The 19,693-nt window shown below is 43.5% G+C and overlaps 1 protein-coding gene across 8 annotated transcripts in view; it reads left to right on the forward strand.

Annotated features, from left to right (window-relative positions):
* RAD51B (RAD51 paralog B) overlaps positions 1–19,693 on the forward strand; it is a 734,863-nt gene that overhangs the window by 437,002 nt on the left and 278,168 nt on the right. For all 8 annotated transcript variants that reach the window (XM_061429216.1, XM_061429215.1, XM_061429213.1 and 5 more), the window contains one exon: positions 12,399–12,495. In XM_061429216.1, the coding sequence (XP_061285200.1) occupies positions 12,399–12,495 (97 nt within the window). The remainder of the gene's footprint in view (positions 1–12,398; positions 12,496–19,693) is intronic.

Consider the following 19,693-nt stretch of genomic DNA (forward strand, 5'->3'; position numbering starts at 1 on the left):
AATGAGCTAATGTATGTAAAGTACTTGGTACAAGGTCTGATGCATAGGAAGTGCTCAGAAGATGCTAGTTTCCCTGCCTCTCCCTCCCCTCCTTTAGAAACACATAAAACCTCATGGCATTTACACTGAAGGTCGAAAGATAAGAATAACACGGGCGACATAACTAGGAAAAATTCTCATACTGAATTACTTGGTACTGATTCTAGGGTGGGAATGTTCAGAACTGAGAGGTCAGTGTCAGCTAGCATAGTTAGGGAAGAGCTCATGGAAGAGGTAAGATTTAAATTGGCCCCAGAAAGGTGGAAACTTAAAGAAGAATAAAGGGGTTATTTCAGACTGGGGCACTTGGGGTGGGGTCTATAGTCCAAGTGAGTGAACTGTGAAAATATAAAGATAGAATATAGAGGTCACAAGCCTCAGTTGTTTTCACTTGGAAAACTGAAGTGCATAGAATAAAGAGCTAATATTTTTTAAGCACCTGCTAGATATTAGGCACTGTCCTAAGTGCTTTGTATCGAAGTCATTTATCCCCGCAATAGGTATGATTGTTATCTCAGTTACAGAGTTGAAGAAAGGCAGAGAAAGCCTAAGTATCTTACCTGAAACTATCCAGCCAGTAGGTGGTAAAACTGAGATGGAAACCCAGGAGGTCTGACTGCCGAGCCCACCCTTCTGACACTCGGCAGCTGCCTGGGTTATTTTTCATCTTCCCTCCCAAGGCAGTGAGGGTCAACTGAGACCATTCTGTGAACAAACTCTGAAAAATCTAAAGTATCATGCTCGTGGAAGATGGCGTGATTGTACTAGCTAGTGATGTCAAGTGTGAGGTGAACAAGATGGTAGAAAAGAACTGAAAGTGATGGAGAATTTCAGGATGGCACACTCACGCGGCAGTGGGCAAGTTCAGCAGCACCGTGTCCCCCCCATCCCCTCTAGCAACACAGATGCCTGACGCCACTTCCTGTTTCCTCCCGGGTCAGTGCTTCAGGTGGCCGTTCCCAAGCCACCAGAGTGGGTATGGGAAACTCGGGCCTACTTGTCATCTGGCATTAAGTGTTTCTGGAAAATCCCATGGGCAGAGGAGCCTGGTAGGCTGCAGTCCATGGGGTCATGAAGAGTCGGACACGACTGAGCGACTTCACTTTCACTTTTCACTTTCATGCACTGGAGAAGGAAATGGCAACCCACTCCAGTGTTCTTGCCTGGAGAATCCCAGGGATGGGGGAGCCTGGTGGGCTGCCGTCTATGGGGTCACACAGAGTCGGACACGACTGAAGCGACTTACTGCAGTAGTAGTGACCTGCCAGGATATCCGTTTTATGGACCTGTAGCATGTGATCGGTCGTTGGCTTATCAGTGGCCATGATGGAAGATCACCACTACGTGGCATTGCCTTGGAAGGAGGTCTGCTCCTCCTCACCATGTAAATATTTAACCATTTTAATGTATTTATTCTGGGCCTGTTCTTCTTGTGTCTCTCCTGAGTTGACTCTGTTTAATCAAAGTTGATTACTGTTTGTCTTTATTGATATCATGTACTTAAGTATAGACACAGACAGCATTGCTTCAGCTCCCAGCCACGACCCCGCCCTGCACCTTTTGTTTTTAAATAACACCTTACACAATATCCCTTTCTTGAGGATGTCATATAAATAGCTTTTGTTCGAGAGCATATCTGATGAGGCTGCTGACTTGGAAATTTGTTCCTAGGCAGACCTTTTGACCTCTTTTTGAACAGACAGTGAGTGACCTCTGCTCCCATTTTATGCCACAGATTCCCTCTGGAGATAGAGTTGAATACACACATCCATTTACTGAGTTTGGAGAGCCCTTGGTTAGCCTGCCATTTGCCTGTGTGAAATAGAGAAACAAGGAGTCAGACCAGTGTTGGCTCATCCTGCTTTGGAGGTTCCTCAGAGGCCCCTCTGGGCTTTAGCCTCTCCCTCCTCTAAGCCACTGTAAGCGTGGTGGGGCCTGGAGAGTAGCCAGGTCAGTGTTTATCAGGCTGGACTCCCCCAAGAACTATATTTTCTGACACCGCCCCCCCACCCAGGGAGCAAGTGACTCAACAGGAGTGTTTTCTTGATCTCAGATGAGTCTAAGGAGGGGAAATCAGTTAATAGCAGCCGTCTGTGATGGACTGATCACAAAACTGTGTCTTTTTAATCCTCTGCAAATCAAAGAGAGGGGAATCCCCAGAGCCCAGGCGTACAAGTGAATAGAAAGCACCACCAAGTAACAAAACACCTAAAAAGGTCAGCAGAAACTCGGGGGGGTGTTGGAAATTCACCTCCCTTGCCTTTCTGTAGGGCTTAGTGGGCAGGAGGGGTGTGGGCGAAGACAACCAAACAAACACCCTGCAAAAGCCACTCGGCCACAGGAAATGTACAGTGGAGGAAGGTTTCTTCCACGTCCGGGAACCCCAGAGTCCTCTGACAGTTGGCCTTGTTCTTTTCCAAGCCCTGGCTTCCGGAGACTCTTTTGCTCCCGTGCTAACTGCAGAACTGCACACCGTCGGTGTGCGCACCATTAGAAGCCGATGTGAACGCACTGTCGCAGTTCACCAATGGTGCGTGTTGCTTCCTGCAGCGGGCCCCACATCGCTGACAGGATGCCGCCGAGGTTGGGCTGAAGGTGGAAACAGCCAGCCTGCTCTTTGTGGCCTCGTTACAACTGTCGCCCCATCTGAGACCCAGAACCAACACGTGTTAACCTCAGCCCCATTGGGGCCAGTGGAACAGTGAGCCGACCGTGGAACCCGAGCACTTCACGCCTACGTCCACGGCACAATAGCTGCCGGCCCAGGGTTTCCACTACATCCTCTTGTATGTGCACCCCAGGAGAAGTAGGCCAAGGGGAAAGCCGCCCTATGGTGCAGCCCTGTTTGCTTGTGTGTTTATTTTGGCCAAATGGCAGACATGGTACTTACTTCAGTGCATTTTCTCTAAACTCGGTGGTCAAGGCAATGGCTGCAGCAGAGTGTAAGCAGTACCTCATCAATCCCTTCGTGATTGACTGGATGTGTATTTGTGCAAGGATGAGAAGGTTCTTTTCTGTTCTTCTGTCTATGTTGCCTCATACTGAGCCAGTATTTTCTTTAGGGACTCCCCTACTAGCTCTACTGTGAAAATCACAGTGAAATCTACAACAGATTTCCCCCCACCCCCAGGTCTACTATTGGAGATGTGGATTTTATCAAGATTGAAAATATTCTCAGCATAAACACAGAATTATTTAAAGTTGTCTCCCTTATTCTTTTTTCCCCTCCTCTCTTCCTCAGACTCTGCCAATTGGTTCTATGTAGGATGGATTTCCTAAGGTTAGACATGATGAGAACCAAGGATAGTGGTGAAATATTAAGTACAACACTAATACCGATGTGGTGTGAAACCTTTTTCGTAGTGGGCTGCCATTACAGTCATAATACATTCTTTTCTTCATGTCCTTTACGGACTCACTTTTAGGTGCAGAGAGGTTTGGAGCCTTTCCCAAAATTGCACAGTAGGTTAGCGACAGAGCCAAAACTAAAAGGCAGGCTTCCTAACTCACACAGTAATCTTTTCGTCAAGCCAAAGTTCAGTTTGGTCCTTTTACCACAAATATTTCTAAAGGAAAATCCCCCATAGCCTTTCAGATTTTCCCAGAGAACAGTTGTCACGCAGAACTTCAAGATGGAAATAGCAGGCTGGAATACTAAAATCCTATCAGTTCTTTATTCTAGAGCAGACAGTTGATATTCTCTGGGCTGAAGCTAAAGAAAAATGATTTTTTTTTCCCATAATGGAATGATTTATAATTTTCCAGAGCTTGGCAAAACTAAGCCAGTGAATAGTAAAACCAGATTTGTGATGCTCAAACTCCAAAATATTTGGTCTGACTTTTCCTCAAATATTGGATATCTCCTTTCAAAGCTGGAAGTGATGGGAAGGGAGGGGGTGGGGAATCGTCAGAGGAGAGGCTTGAGTCTGCAAGTATGGCTTTCCAGATCTGCTTTTGGGGGGCTTACCCTGTTCCCACGCTGTACTCAGAGCACCCCCTCTCTCTTCTTGGCCTTCTCCCTGCCTCCCCCACCCCCCACAGTCTCCCTCTTACTCTTAGCTCCTATTCAGCAGGCCGGTTGGGGCAGACACTGTCATGGTTGGGAGGCAAGAGGAAAGGATGGTGAAAACCACTCCAGGGCCTTTCTCTCAAGCCTTGGCGATGAAAGGACTCAATGAACCTTAACAATTTCTCACAGGAAAATTCCATCCTCTGTCTCCTTAAGAGCAAGGCATTCAGTAACCCTTAACCGAGTCAGGATGAAAATTCAGGATTTCTGACTGAATCGAGGCCTGTGTTTAGATAGTAAGGTTCCGTCACAGTCATACCTGGCAATTCAGATCATTCTAGATACCAAAAGTAACATTTTTAAAAAGGGTACCTTAAGCAGATAGGTTGTGTTTAATATAAAAATAATAAATACAGGCTTCAAACCGGAGCCCTGGTTTGACAGGGCTCAAACCAGAGGCCTGTCATACTTTTTTCATATTTGGGGAAAGGTTTGGCTATAGTCCCTTTATTTTTCTTAATCAAAGTATAGTTGCTTTATAATACTGTGTTAGTGTATTGACCATGGATTTGCAGAGAGTCAGCCATGACTGAAGCGACTTAGCAGCAGCAGCAGCAGCGGTATTGTATTTCAGGTGTATAGCAAAGTGTGATTTGGTTATACGTGTGTGTGTGTGCATGCGTGCTAAGTCGCTTCAGTCATGTCCAACTCTGCAATGCTATGGACTGTAGCCTGCCAGACTCCTCTGTCCACGAGATTTTCCAGGCAAGAGTACTGGAGTGGGTTGCCATGCCCTACTCCAGGGGATCTTCCCAACCCAGTGATCGAGTCTCTTCTGTCTCCTCCATTGGCAGGTGGGTTCTTTACCACTAGCACCACCTGGGAATCCCTTGGTTATACCCATATATGTATATATCTATATTCTTTTAAAAAACTTCTATGCCATTTTAGTTTAGAGCTTGGTCATTTTGAGAGTGCTAGATATGGCATCAGGCAAGCAGTTTGGGAGCAGAGTGAGTCCTGAAGTCTCTCTTTCTCATCAGCTGATTCCTTTCTCCGGCTGCCCAGTTTATCCAGGGGGCTGCCTGTTCTTTTGGGATCTGTGAGTATCAGGGCCTTTACTGTACCTAGCTCTTCAGGCGCAGTTAAAGTGATCTTGAAACTTCTCTGATTTCTTTTATGTTATAGCAGGTTTCTGGCACAGAATGAGCAGGAGGGCGAAGCTGGTATCCTTATGGGTGTAGAAACACCCCCAAGATGCCTGAGGTTGCCTGATGATTCCTCTAGACCAGTGTGTGTGTGTGTGTGTGTGTGTGTGTGTGTGTGTGTGTGTGTGTTCAGTTGTGTCCGACTCTTTGTGACCCTGTGGACTGTAGCCTGCCAGGTTCCTCTGTCCATGGAATTTTCTGGGTAAGAATACTGGAGTGGGTTGCCATTTCCTACTCCAGGGGATCGTCCCCATTTAGGGACTGAACCTGTATCTTTTGTGTCTCCTGCGTTGGCAGTCGGGTTCTTTACCAGCTGAGCCACCAAGGAAGCTCCCTCTACCCCAGACAACTCCTCAAACTTTGTTGCACCATGAACATGAAGAGCTTTAGTGTTCAAGCCTCCTATGGGTTTTGGAAATGACAAGCCACATACATGCATCTGAAGTCACTGAAAGCCACTAAAAAAACTGGCAGAATTTGGCTAGGATTGCTTCAAATGCTTAGTCCTTTCATAGAGGCTGAGCTTTACTTGGTTTATGGTTATTTATTAGCATCAGAGTCTGAAAGCACTCTTGCCACAAGACTGGACTTGTTACAGTGTTCAGTTCAGTTCAGTTCGGTCACTCAGTCGTGTCCCATTCTTTGCGACCCCATGATCACAGCACACCAATGCCTCCCTGTCCATCACCAACTCCCGGAGTTCACTCAACTCATGTCCATCGAGTCAGTGATGCCATCCAGCCATCTCATCCTCTGTCGTCCTCTTCTCCTCCTGCCCGCAATCCCTCCCAGCATCAGGGTCTTTTCCAATGAGTCAACTCTTCACATGAGGTGGCCAAAGTATTGGAGTTTCAGCTTTAGCATCATTCCTTCCAATGAACACCCAGGACTGATCTCCTTTAGGATGGACTGGTTGGATCTCCTCACAGTCCAAGGGACTCTCAAGAGTCTTCTCCAACACCACAGTTCAAAAGCATCAATTCTTCAGCACTCAGCTTTCTTCACAGTCCAACTCTCGCATCCATACATGACCACTGGAAAAACCATAGCCTTGACTAGACAGACCTTTGTTGGCAAAGTAATATCTCTGCTTTTCAATATGCTATCTATGTTGGTCATAACTTTCCTTCCAAGGAGTAAGCGTCTTTTAATTTCATGGCTGCAGTCACCATCTGCAGTGATTTTGGAACCCAGAAAAATAAAGTCTCACTATTTGCATTGTTTCCCAATCTATTTGCCATGAAGTGATGGGACCGGATGCCATGATCTTAGTTTTCTGAATGTTGAACTTTTTCACTCTCCACTTTCACTTTCATCAAGAGGCTTTTTAGTTCCTCTTCACTTTCTGCCATAAGGGTGGTGTCATCTGCATATCTCAGGTTATTGATATTTCTCCTGGCAATCTTGATTCCAGCTTGTGCTTCTTCCAGCCCAGTGTTTCTCATGATGTACTCTGCATATAAGTTAAATAAGCAGGGTGACAATATACAGCCTTGACGAACTCCTTTTCCTATTTGGAACCAGTCAGTGTAGCATTTTCATAATCTTTTAATGTATTTCTAGATGTTGAAACAGGTATAATATCATATGTGAAACGAATCGCCAGTCCAAGTTTGATGCAGGATACAGGATGCTCGGGGCTGGTGCACTGGGATGACCCAGAAGGATGGGATGGGGAGGGAGGTGGGAGGGGGGTTCAGGATGGGGAACATGTGTACACCCATGGTGGATTCACGTTGACGTATGGCAAAACCAATACAATATTGTAAAGTAATTAGCCTCCAATTAAAATAAATAAATTTATATTTTAAAAAATTTAAAAAAAATAGATGTTAGACACTTTGTTCGTTACTTTTATTAGATCAGACTCTGGTGACCCGGATTCAAGGCCTGGGCCTGTCCGTGGCTGTGGGCTGAGAGTTGTTCTTTCTCTTCTCCTCTGCCCAGTCCTGTCTTGGGAGGGAGAGTGGGCAGGGAGGCCTGCAGACCCCCTTTCTTATCTGAACTATTAATCTCAGGCCAGTGACTCTAGTTCACTCTCTGAAAAGAAGGGATTAAAAAGTTTGTCTCTCACCTGCCTGCACAGAAAGCTAAATGAGAGCATGTGCCATATTCTTAGGTCCTTAAAGATATCCAACTTATAGATGTTGAGCTATTGTCTTGTTGGTCATGAATCTCTCTTCTGCTGACCAAACAGGGCCAGATATCCCATTCCAACTTATTCTACTCCTGGTTGGCCACACAGTCCCTCTTAGTTGCCTCCCAAGAGTCAAATAAAAAGAGCTTCTTTTTCAAAGGCTGGACTTTTAGGCCTGACAATTTCCCACTCTGATTTCTCCAGCACTGTCCCACTCTTTCTTCTCTCCATCACTTTCTAGTACTCAGTGGGCTGGACTATACTGAGTGGCTGCTAATGATACTTTTTTTAACACTTCGGTGTAGGGTGGATCAGGTTAGGTACATACAAGCTACACACATACAGAGGCCCCAAAGGCAGGATTTATTCTGGACCAGGAGCGGGAGGCATGAGTGGGGTGTAGGTATAGCCTAGATTAGTCTTGTCCTACTGTAGCTGAAGAAAGATGTGCCCACTGAAGGCAGATGGTCCACACTGGTGGAGGGTCAGGCTCAATTGGTCAGTGGACTCCAGCTCACCAGTTCCCTGGCCCTGGGGGCTGATGGTTCTTCTGACCAGCTCATCCTACTCCTACCTGTTTTGTTGTTGTTCAGCCTCTCAGTTGTGTCCAACTCTTTGCAACCCCATAGACTGTAGCCCACCAGGCTCCTCTGTCCATGGGATTTTTCAGGCAAGAATACTGAAGTGGGTTGCCATTTCTTTCTCCAAGGAATCTTCTCAACCGAGAAATCAAACCTACATCTCCTGCCTTGGATTATTTACCACTGAGCCAACTGGAAGTCCTACCTGCTTATCTCTAGGTATTTCCTTTCGTAAGCTACCTTTTTGCTACTTACTGGAAGGGAGTCATGTTTTCGTTTGTCTGTTGGCTGGATTTTCTTCCCCAGGACCTTCTGCCTTCTGCCAAAAATGACATTCATTCCCACCTGTCTGCCTTATTAGTTCTTCTTGTCTTTAAATGCTTCATGTTTTTCCATCTCCTTGCTAGCTTATGAGAGAAGTCCTACTCTCTATGAAGGCAGGGGCTATTAGGTTTTTTATAAATCTGTACTCTGAAACTTCTTCCTTAGAGAGCTTCACTGTTCCCTTGAATTGAGCTTAGCTGTTCAACTTCAGTACACACAAGGGTTGAATAGGATGCATTTAGAGAAGTTGGGTGATGCAAGGGAAACTTAGAACCCAAGGGCAAACTTATGAAACCCCTTTATTTTGCCTGGGGAGGGGAGCACTAAAAATGAGACTCCAGGTGTACATGACATGATTTGAGAAGTCATTTCCTTTCATGTGTACCTGAAACATCCTATAACCAGCTGTCGTTGCAAGGAAGTCTTGGGAGAAATTGATCTCTCCTTATTTAACGCTGAATGGAGTTTAGTTAGTAGTTACCTTATACATTGTATAGGGCTGCCTATTTCTCCCAGTAAGTAGATCATCTTCTCTGGTCTGAAGAGTAGACTTTAAGCTGAATTCCATTTCCTCCTGGCTTCAGATGTAAAGATGTAATCCCAACCATCAAAAAAAAACAAAAACAAAAAAACTAAAAGCAAAATTTCTCCTTAGTTCAAGAGTCTCACTCTAGCCTTTGGATTTGAAATTGATGGTAGTAGCAGGGAGAGGGAATGTTATATGTTCTCAACTAGTCATATTTTTAGAGAAATGGCAAAAATAGCATGCACTTTCATTTAAATTTTTATTGCTTTTTTAGCATATCACCAACCAATATTTGTTCTTTGTCATCAGTGTACTATATATTGTACAAAAGGGAATCAGACATAGGTTTTCTTTCTCAACAAGCCAGGTATAAAGTCAGCAAAAGATAACTAAAGACAATGGTGGAAGTTAACGTTTAAGCATTTCCCACTGGCCAGGCACTATCCTCAGGACTTTATGAGCATTATTCAGTTTAATCTTCAGAACTCTGAATTAAGAATTATACCCAGAGAACTTGTGACACTTGCCCATCATCACACAGTAAGTGGTAGAAGCCAGGATCTGAACTCAGATGTGTCTGACTCCAAACTTCTCAACCTCATCATGTACACAGACAGCACTCTTGCACAAATTCAGTACCAAGTGTGAGAAGGCTTCATCTTTTCAGCAGAGCAAAGCAGCAGGAAAGCCCCTCTGAAGTGTCAGTATCAAAACTCATTTTCTGAAAGCAGATAGTGTTAAGATTCTGTTCATAACATGTAATAGTATTTGATAAGTTATTTTAGGAGTGTCGTTTTCATGACTCCAGGTTGCCTCAGAGGACAGCACATCTATAGGCTTCCACCCAAGTCATGATTATTTGTAATCGATGCTGTTTGGAAAGGTTTCCATTCTATCATTTTGCTGATCACAGGCTTAGCAAATCACAACAATTCAGTAAGAGCACCCTCTCGAGTTTGGTTGTGTATCCCTTCAGCAATTTGGCTTTCAGACTTATAGGAAAAAGGGAGTGGATTATTATCAAAACCATGGAAGCGCTTGTTCTTTTGCCATTGGAGAGTGAAAATGTTTTCTTCTCTGTCTACTCTTTCATTGGAAGTGGCGGTGGGGGTGGGTATCTTTGGAGGCACACCGGTAGTTTGCTTTTAGGCTTGGCAAGGTATCATTTTTATTAGCTATGTATAATAAAAACATCATCTCAGTGCACGTTTCCACTGTAGGACCAGGGAAATAATAATGCAATTGAGAATAAGTGGTCTGAATACCTTAGTAAATGTTTTACTTTTAACTTACTTAGTTTCTCGAGAAGACACACCAAGACTTCCTCTCTTTATTTTCCCCTGGGTACATAGTAACATGCTCTGCACGGTCAGTATTCAGAAACTTTTTTTCTTGTTACGGTATCACTAGTGTTTTAGTCATTTTCACCAAACCATCTTTTAGAAGAATTCCCTAAAAAGTAGAGCTTACATATTTAGCTCTCTCGAAGCTTCACTTTTTTAAAAAGACTATGACAGGCAGATACATTATCTTCTTCATTAGTAGACAAACTATGTAGTACTCTCAGAACAATATCAGTTGGTTGCTGGCTTTGCTTTAAGTAATTACTATCTTTTTCTTACTGAGATTTTTACGTAATTCTTTGCACCTAAAGAAAGTTTAGGACTAAGATTGGCAGAAATGATCAGGTGCTGATCTTGATGTAGAAAATTGTGATTTCATGTTGTTATTAGATCTAATATCTGAAGCATGTGGCATGTGCTTTATTAATAATTTATTAGCCTATATAACACCCTTCTGAAGGAAATAGTAGCAACAACAATGGCTTACATTTACTGGATATATATCATGTGCCAGATACCGTATTTAATACCTTGCATTGGTTATTGATTATCTCATTCGATTCTCATAATGATTCTATAAGATAGGTGTTATTTCACCTATGAATAGATGAAGTTCGAAGATTTAAGTAACTTTCCCAAGGTTCACAGTGTCAGAATTTGAATCCCGTTCTATTGAACTCCAAAGCTCATACCCTATAAAATAAAGAGGAAAATGAACATAATTTCTTACTCTTGCTCCTAAATATGAATATTGTTTCATAAGAGAGCAGGCTATTATTTGACCATTTCCATACATTTTAATTGAAAAACTTATCATATGTGATTCTTACCCATCCAGATAAAAATGAGCAATACAAAAGAATAGGAGGGAAAAGATTAGCAAGCACTCAGTGGAATACTGCAATATCTGGCAGATACATTATTATGTATTATGATTATTATGTTTTATACATATTATGGCAGATACAATATCTGGCAGATATCTGCAGATCATCGCTGCAGAGAAACTGGGGACTCACACGAGCCTTGTTGACACACAAAGAGCTTGGACAGGCTGTCTTTGCTAATAGAGTACTTCATTTCTTTACCTGACCCTGCCATCCTGCTGCCCTCTCCGCCCCCAATTAAGCTGCCATTGGCATAGGATTTATAACGTGTCATTGGTCCATTCAAGAGACAGCAACAGAGGTGCAGCTGAAAAGCTGGACAATTAAGAATGGAGACGATTTCCATTTCTACTCCAGTCAGGATGGCAACAAAACCATAGCTGACCCTTGGGACAGACCAAGACAGTCTGGCCAGATGCATATTCCAGGCACCAAATGCCTGGTTTTTCAGAAGAGGAACCAAAATGGCTCACCAATGTGTCCATGATGGGAACACCCAAATCTGGGAAACTGATCGTGGCATTAGTCGGGCTGCAGTTTTCCAAAAGAGAATCTGTGTTTTGTTCTTTAGCTTTATAAACAATAGAGTAAATTTTACAAATGAGGATTTTTAAGGAAAAGAATAATTTCTTGATAGAACCACATATTAAAATATTGTGTGGAAATAAACCATGTGAATTAAGTAATTTCAGAGTTCTTTCTAGGAATTTTAAATGTTATGAACTTTATTTTGTATAGGTCAGATTCTATTCATTTGTGTTTTAAATACGTGGTGAGACTTCAAATTTCTTTTGTTAGAATTCAACTTGTTTAAGAGAAGAGTGCTAGTCCTTTAGAGATGAGTTTTATTCCAATTTCACAGATTTGGAAAGAAAATTCTGATTTTCACGTTGACAAGGGAAGAAGCCCCAGGCATTCGGATGTTAAATCATTGCCTCTCTTCAGCACTGTGATATTGTATGTTGTGGATATAATCTTAAAAATGATAAAATGTGTACATGTGCATTTTCATTCTCTGGTTGGCCTTGTGTTAATATTATTCAGCTGATACGACAATACCTCTCTGTCGCAATTTGCTCAGCATTTAGAAAGAATTGATAAATAGTTTAAGCTGGAAAAAAAAAGTTAGTCTGTTTCCTGGGTTTTCTATGATTTGAATGACCTGGAGACTTGGCCAGATATTCTGGCCTCAAGATAAAATTGATGAAAGTCAGAGCTGGGGTTTTCCTACCTGTGTACTTAGCAGTCTTCCCCTAAACCACAGTCTGCCTTTTGATAGCTCTAATAATTAATTTGGTCTTCTCTCTTCTCCCTTCCCTCCACCTTCTCCTTGTCTGTTCACAGGTTATCTTGACAAATCAGATTACAACCCATCTGAGCGGAGCCCTAGCTTCTCAGGCAGACCTGGTGTCTCCAGCTGATGATTTGTCCCTGTCTGATGGTAAGAGATCTGTCCTAGAGGGGCTGAAACTTGACACTGACACCCAGCCCCACCACCACCTCTCTGCCTCCTGCTGAGAACTGAGACACAGCTAATAGGTGCTGGCCAGTGAACCAAGCCGGAGGCGGGCGACGGAGTCTTGGCCACCTTTCCTGGCCTCTGATTCCTTGTATTTGTAGAATCTCTTATTCTGTCTCTAGCTTGTTCTGTCTCTACAAGTGAACTTCCTTTTTCACTTGAGTGAAGCATCTTCTCAGGCATCTTCACCACCACCTAAGGCCTCCTCTATAGTTTCTTCTGGGTCCTTAGTACGAAAGCTGGTAAACTGCTCAATGACTTTGTTTTTGAGACTGATGCTCCAATGTGGGCTTTACCGCTGGTCCCACAGCAGTTTAACCTTTTTTTTAAACTGGGTCCTTTGGGGCTATCTGAATGTATGCACCAGTATCACGTACTAGAGATGTGGCATTCCCAATCAGTTTTACAGAAAGATTAAGAAAAAACTCTCCATGTAGGTAAATCTGCAAATTTTATCCACCCTCCCATGCTAGCAAAGGTCAGACTGGCTCTGGTTTACGTAGCTAGGGGAATTACAGCACTGAGCCAGTGGGTGGTTTCTAGTTTTATTGAAAGTTCTTACTTGACATTTCTGAGTTCTGCTAGTTGCCTTCTGATTTCTTTTAGGGTAAAAAGCTGTGGGCCTGGGTGGATGAACATAGCTGTTCCAGGCCCCTCTGCACTTTCCATTTTCTGAGAATTATTCATGATGGAATATATGGGACCTCTAGGGCTCCTAACTGCCCAGGTGGTTTTCCATGGATTGGCCTTGGTTTATGGTCCCCCAAATGGCAAGGACTACATCCCTGCTTCTTGGTGGTGTTTTTCAGGATGAAAATGAATTACTTCTAAAAAGCGTAAAATGTTCTGTGTACCCTATTTCCACACTCGGTGATGCCTTTCATTCTCCCATCACCTGGGCTAAAAAGCTGAGTCACCACCTATCATCCTTCCCTCCATATACTCCTTTCATCATCAAGTCTACCTGATTTTTTCTTTCCAAACATACCTGTCCCCTCTTATGAGTTATATTGTGAGCAATACACTGACTTACTAAAAACTCAACAATTGGATTATTTTAATAAATTCCATAATGACCTTCCCATTTCCAGCCTTTACCACATCACCCACTTCCCCATTTCTGGCTTCCTTTTATTGTGTCATTCTCCTACTCTTGAATCTTGAAATTATTTTAGCCCATTTCCTGAGAATGGGCAAAAATCAACAAGCTGATTTTAAAATATTCAGGAATTCGTGGCTTGTTAGCTTTCAATCAACCAGGGTGGAAGTATTTACACCATGGAAGTCAACACATACTGAAAATCAGGTTTTTTTCTTTCCTTTCGTGTGGATCAGTTTCCCCAAAAATATCCTAGGTTAGGTTGATACTTCTCAATTCTTGGTGGTCTGGCCTTTCCTTCGTATTCAGCCTCTGGGAAGCTCCTCCAGCAAGGGTGCGCCCTTCTGCCGGCTCTCCCGACCCCTGCCTTTGTGCTCTGCACAGACAGCTTGCCCGTCTAGAACACCATCCCCCTTTTTACTTCTACCTCTTCTTTTCCTCCCAAATCCTCCCACTCCCTCGAGGTGAGGTTTGTTTAAAGACCACCTCTTCCACAAAACCTCCTTGCCTGTTCCAGGCTGCCTTGGTATCACTTTCTCTTCCTCCTCTGTGGTCCTTCTACCTGGTCACTAAGATAGATCTTTAAAAGATCTTTAAAAATAATTTCACTTTTCATGGTTTCCCTACCGAATTGGCAGATATTTTAAGGACACAGGTTTCTCGTATTCTTTTTTTATCCATGTTGTGGATTAAAAACTTTGCTGAGTGACTAGCAAGGTTTTAACCGCAGTGTGTGTGTGTGTGTGTGTGTGTGTGTGTGTATGTGTGTGTGTGCACGTGTGTGTGCGTGTGTGTGTGTGTGTGCGTGCGCGCGCTCAGTCGTGTCCAACTCTTTGCGAACCCATGGACTGTAGCCCACTAGGCCCCTGTGTCCATGGAATTTTCCGGGCAAGAATACTAGAGTGGGTTGCCATTTCCTTCTCCAGGGGATCTTCCCAACCCAGGGATGGAACCCGAATCTCTTGCATCTCCTGCACTGGCAGGTGTTTTGTTTACCATTGTACCACCTGGGAAGACCGCCTAGGCACAGAGTGGGCACTAAATAAATGCTCAACCAATACCGTAGTAAATGCTTTGTAACAACGGTTAACCATGGGGATCACCTATGAATGTGACCAAAAATTGTTATTATAATAATTACACACAGACACACACATTTATTCAGTTCCTAGGAGGAGACCACAAGAGAATATCTTGTTTCCTCATTTGAAAACCAATAAGCAAGAGTACTTCTCCCTGTCCTGGCTTCCTGGTTTATCTCAAGCAAAGAAGAGGAGCAAAACAGATACAAAGGAAATTGCTTTGGGGCTCCAGTGTAACCGCTTTAAGAAAATGGTAAAGTCATGTTCATGGCAAAGGGACAGTTACCAGCTTGTTCCTAGACAACTTTTTCTTAACGTGAAACCCAAGGGAGAACGGAAGCAATTGATGTTTTTGGTCTTTTCCTTGCATAGCAAAGCAGATAAAGAGTCTATGGAATTTTTTTTTCTGAAGTTCTTTACCAGTGAATGAAAAAGATAATAAATTTCTTAGAATATTTATACCTATTCAACTATATCACAGTGTTTATTAATGTTGCTATGATTAAAATGTATAAATCGCTTTGTTGCTGTTGTAAGCATTCATTGTATCGGCTTTGCCCTTGTGCTATTATCTCTGTAAGCTTGAGCAGCTCTTTTAATTACTTTGGGCCTCAGTTTTTTTCTGTTAAATGACAGACTGGATGAATATAAGATGGCTGAAGTCTTTTCTGGTTTTAACATTATTAGATTGTGATGTGGGTCTGAAGGTCAGGAGCTTTCACTCATTGATGGGGTTTTAAAATTCTGATTTACAGGGTGGGAAGAGTGACCTTGTCGTCCTAGATTAAGCATAACGGGGCGGATCTTTGGAAATCTTAGCACTGATCCATCGGCATACCTCTAACAACTCCCTCTCCCCATCCTGCTGTCTCTTTCCCTGTAAACATTTCTGGGTTTGTCTGTCCCTTGCTCTTGCTGCCTCTCTCCCGCGCAAACGTGTACACAAGAAGTGTGCAAGCCAGTGAGAGTGAGGAGCACACTGTGATGGGCTGAGTCCACGGTTTACCCTGTCCTGTAATGGATTTCAGCTGCAGAGCAGAGGGCACAGCTTAAAACAGCGCTCCCTTGAAAATAGTTGTAGGGTGAGAACAAGCAGCAGAGAGCAGCCAGTGAGAAAATGATCCGAGTTGACCCGAGAGAAGTACCCAGCAGGGGCTGATGTGCGGAGATGAAGTCCCTTCTGCTCTGACGCAGAGCAGGGAATATGAGTGACCTGGCCCAACTGAGAGATCTCTTCCACACCAGCGGATCCTGTACTATTAATATCTGCCAGCTGCAGGCCCAGAGCTTCCCCCTGCTGAGATCAAAAGAGCTCCTATCTTAGCTGGAACAAGGTCATCTGCACAGGGCTGTAAAAGGGAGCCCTGGCTGGCTGCAGGGACCTCGATGGGGGAGGAGAAGGCAGGAGATGGGAGGTGTTCTCTCACGCTCCTTTAATCTCGGCTGACCAGCTGTTGCCCTCCCAGTGTTTGTAAAGTTGAGAGTTCTTTGTTTTTGTGTTGCTGGGGTGTTTTTTTTTTTCTTATTAAATTTATGCTTGGATTATGTAGACCCACATTCACTGCTAGGGTCCATGGTCTGATTCCCTTTGAGGATTCATTCCCCAGGTAAATTATCCAGTTCCCAAGCAGGGGGAAGCGACGAAGGGAGAAGTGACCCCTGGAGAACTGTCCCGACATTGCTTCTGCTCATAAGCTGTGTGCGTTGTGAAGGCATTAGAAGGCAAAGTGAATTTTCCCTATTTAGTTAAAATAACTCCCCACGTGTGTACATGTGCTTGTCAGTTTTCAGACTGCCTTTCACAAACATTCTTTCCTTCAAGTGGGAGAATGGACTGGTCGAGCCTTATGCAAACTGACCCAAGTTCTATTGTGAACCCAAGGGCAGAAATCAGGATTTTTGACTTTATGATCTACATTGTTCTTGACCAGGCACTGTGAGTCCAAGTATTTTCTTCTTCGGTGTTTTTTTCTGCTGGTGGAAACTCAAGCATGTAGGTTATTATGAAGTTCAGTGTCTGGTTACTCACTAGATTATGGTAACTGTTCCGTGGCCAAGGATATATTTCTTAGATGCCCTTGATGTTTCTTCCTGGAGGTCATTGAAGGTGTTAAGGATGATGGGATTTCACAGAGAACATCCTTTTTGCCTCTATTGATCAGTGAAGAGAGGCTCTACAGTCCAGCTGGCCTAAGACACCATCCATGTCCTATTCTGAAGTCACCTGGAATTTGAGCAGAAGGGCTTCCTGAGTCCCCTGTCTATCCAGGCAGAGTTGGTAGTTGAGATTGATGTATGGTGACTGTGGACCCTGTGCAAGACTGAAGCTCTCTTCAACTTAGGTCATTGGCTTTCCTTCCTTTGATAATGTTTTGGGATAGCATTCACTCCAGTGTGGTGACATGTCCATTTCAGGAGCCTAGGGTAGCACGTTAATATCCTCTTATCTGTAGTAATAGTTTTGGTAGATAATAGCCTTAAAAACTAAAAATTTAAAGTATCTGGCTGGGTCAAGGAAAGAACACAAGAGAAAAAGTATTATTTACTAGGACTAAAAATGATTTCTAGTTTTAGTATCGGAAGCCTTTCTATTCCAATTGAATTGATGGCTGATTCCATGTGCACGAGAAATATTTTGGGATTCATATTCCCTAGCAAACCATCCTTGCAAAAAGCTGGAGTCCATTTGATAGATTATATGCAAGTGTGTGTCTTGTGTCTCTTTTAAAATAAATTCAACACGCGAGAACAGCTCGGAGTGGTTGGGACAAATCAGGGACTCGTGGTTGTGAAAGAGGCAGACTTCAAAGCATGGTATGAATTTTCAAGTTTTATTTCCACTCTTGCTTTCCAGCTGGATCTGCTCTGGATTTACTGCAGGATGTTTGAAAATGTGGCTCCCTGCTAATCTCAGACAGTTGCTATGATCAATGGTTTCTTCCATTTCCGATAAAAAACACTGGTGTTTCTGCTTAAATTGTGTGTACTTTCAGCTTTATTATTATAGTAGTAATTTATTGTCCCACATTACCCAAATTTGTAATCCATTAACCACAAACTTTGGGGTGGATTGGTCAAGTTAGCAGGACTCTGTCCACACTTTGGCTCCAAGGCTCTGCACAGTCCATCCCCAAACTCATTGTTCATTTAGATAGGACCCTGGGCAAAATGAGTGTGGGCTGAAGCAGCTTTAAAAATCCACTGCTCAGGGTCATGGTGCAGGTTGGTTATAATTAGCACTTTGAAAGCATGAAGTGTCGCCATGTGACTGCAAGGTTAATATTAACAAGGACGATCAACATGTGAACATTAGCATTTCCATAGTATTTTAAAATGTCTTAATGTGATGAATCATTTGATCTGTCTCAAGCAAGTGAAGCATGAAGGCGAGAAGGGTGTTGCCCAAAGGCCCCACAGCAAATGAGAGGTGATGGTGCCAGAACCAAAGCCAGAGCTCCTCGCCTGAGGTCCTAGGTTCGCACACTGCTGCCGCTTAGGAGAGAGTTTGGGGCAAAAACGTATGTGTCCTAGTGGCCTTTCCATTTTTGATTCCAAAGCCCCAGACGTGGATCAACACACACAGCTTCACAGCTTTTGGTTACAAGGGGACACACACCTACCTCTGCTATGCTTCCCCTAGGTAGTCAAACATCCAGGGTCCTTAGCTGGGTATATACCGCTTCTAGCAATGATTCAGGTGCTATGAAAGGTCTAATGTATAGAGAAAACTTAGAAGATTGAAACACTACCCAAACCCTGTAGTATTTAACTAAAAGGAAACCTAAATGTTATGTGAGGTGGGGGCTGCCAGAGTTGAGAGGGGACTGGGCACAGCCTACAAACATCTGAAAAGCTGTCAGTCTCACAAGGGAGAGGAACTTGTTGAGGATTTTTCAGCAGCGAGGCCAGGGGCAATACAACCATAGCCGAGGGATCAAATGGAGAAAGGAACAGTGAAGTCAACCCCCAGGAAGTGTTTCTTGATCAGGAGCTCTGTTTTGCTAGAGAGTTTGCCAGAGAGACGTGTTTGAGGCAGGAGGTACGTTAAGATCAAATGAGATGAGAGCTGAAAGTTTTCTTAGGGAAGAAGTCTTTGAGGTGGTTCATGGGAGAACAGGGTTAAATGTTGTGAAAGGCTTTTCCCCTCACCGTCAGACCTCTCACTATTTAGGATTGACGGGCTCATTTCCCAGATCACACATGTTCCTTCAGTGTCGTGAAGGCAGAAGGGACGAGAACACCAAAGCCAGTTTTGCCAGTTGCTTCAACTACAGAGACAGAGGGGCTGAAGACCCAGAGAATGGGATGTCAAGAAGAGGTGTGATCCCAGAGGGCTACAGATTAGAAGGATTCTCTGAGAAGAGATCCTCGTTTACCATCATTGAAAAGAGTTCTATACCGAAGATGAGATGTGTCTAGGTCAGCAATCATAAGAAAAGTATGGTTGGTTTCTAGGAGTGGTGCCGGGGGATAACTTAGTCTGTGCTGTTATGTGGCATGAAAAACATTTAGAATGCATTGGTGGTGTTTACTAGGATTTGGGAAGGATTGTAACAAGGTCTGGTAAAGTGGTCTGGCCCTAGAATAGACAGTCCAGCTCAGCTGTGCCCTAGGTCTGGATCTCTGACGGCTTTGCTTTTCTTCCTTTTTCTGATAAGCCAGTTGATAAATATCAGTTGGATTAAACAGTATTTCATTCAGTCAGACTGACTTTTCCTGGGCATTAGCTGCATTCCTGCATATATTAGCATAGTTTTAGAGCCTTGGTCCCTCCAAAAATTTTTTTTAAAAAACACCTTTTTGGCTAGGTGAGGAGACCTTTCAGTGACTTCCAACCTTATGATTTCATGAGTGTGGAGCCCATACTTTATGCACTGTATTTACTATATTCATGTTATGGTGCCATTTGAGAGTCATTCTAAAGAACAGTATTTGGGTA

Source organism: Bos javanicus, chromosome 10 (assembly GCF_032452875.1).
Source record: "Bos javanicus breed banteng chromosome 10, ARS-OSU_banteng_1.0, whole genome shotgun sequence".
NCBI lineage: Eukaryota > Metazoa > Chordata > Mammalia > Artiodactyla > Bovidae > Bos > Bos javanicus.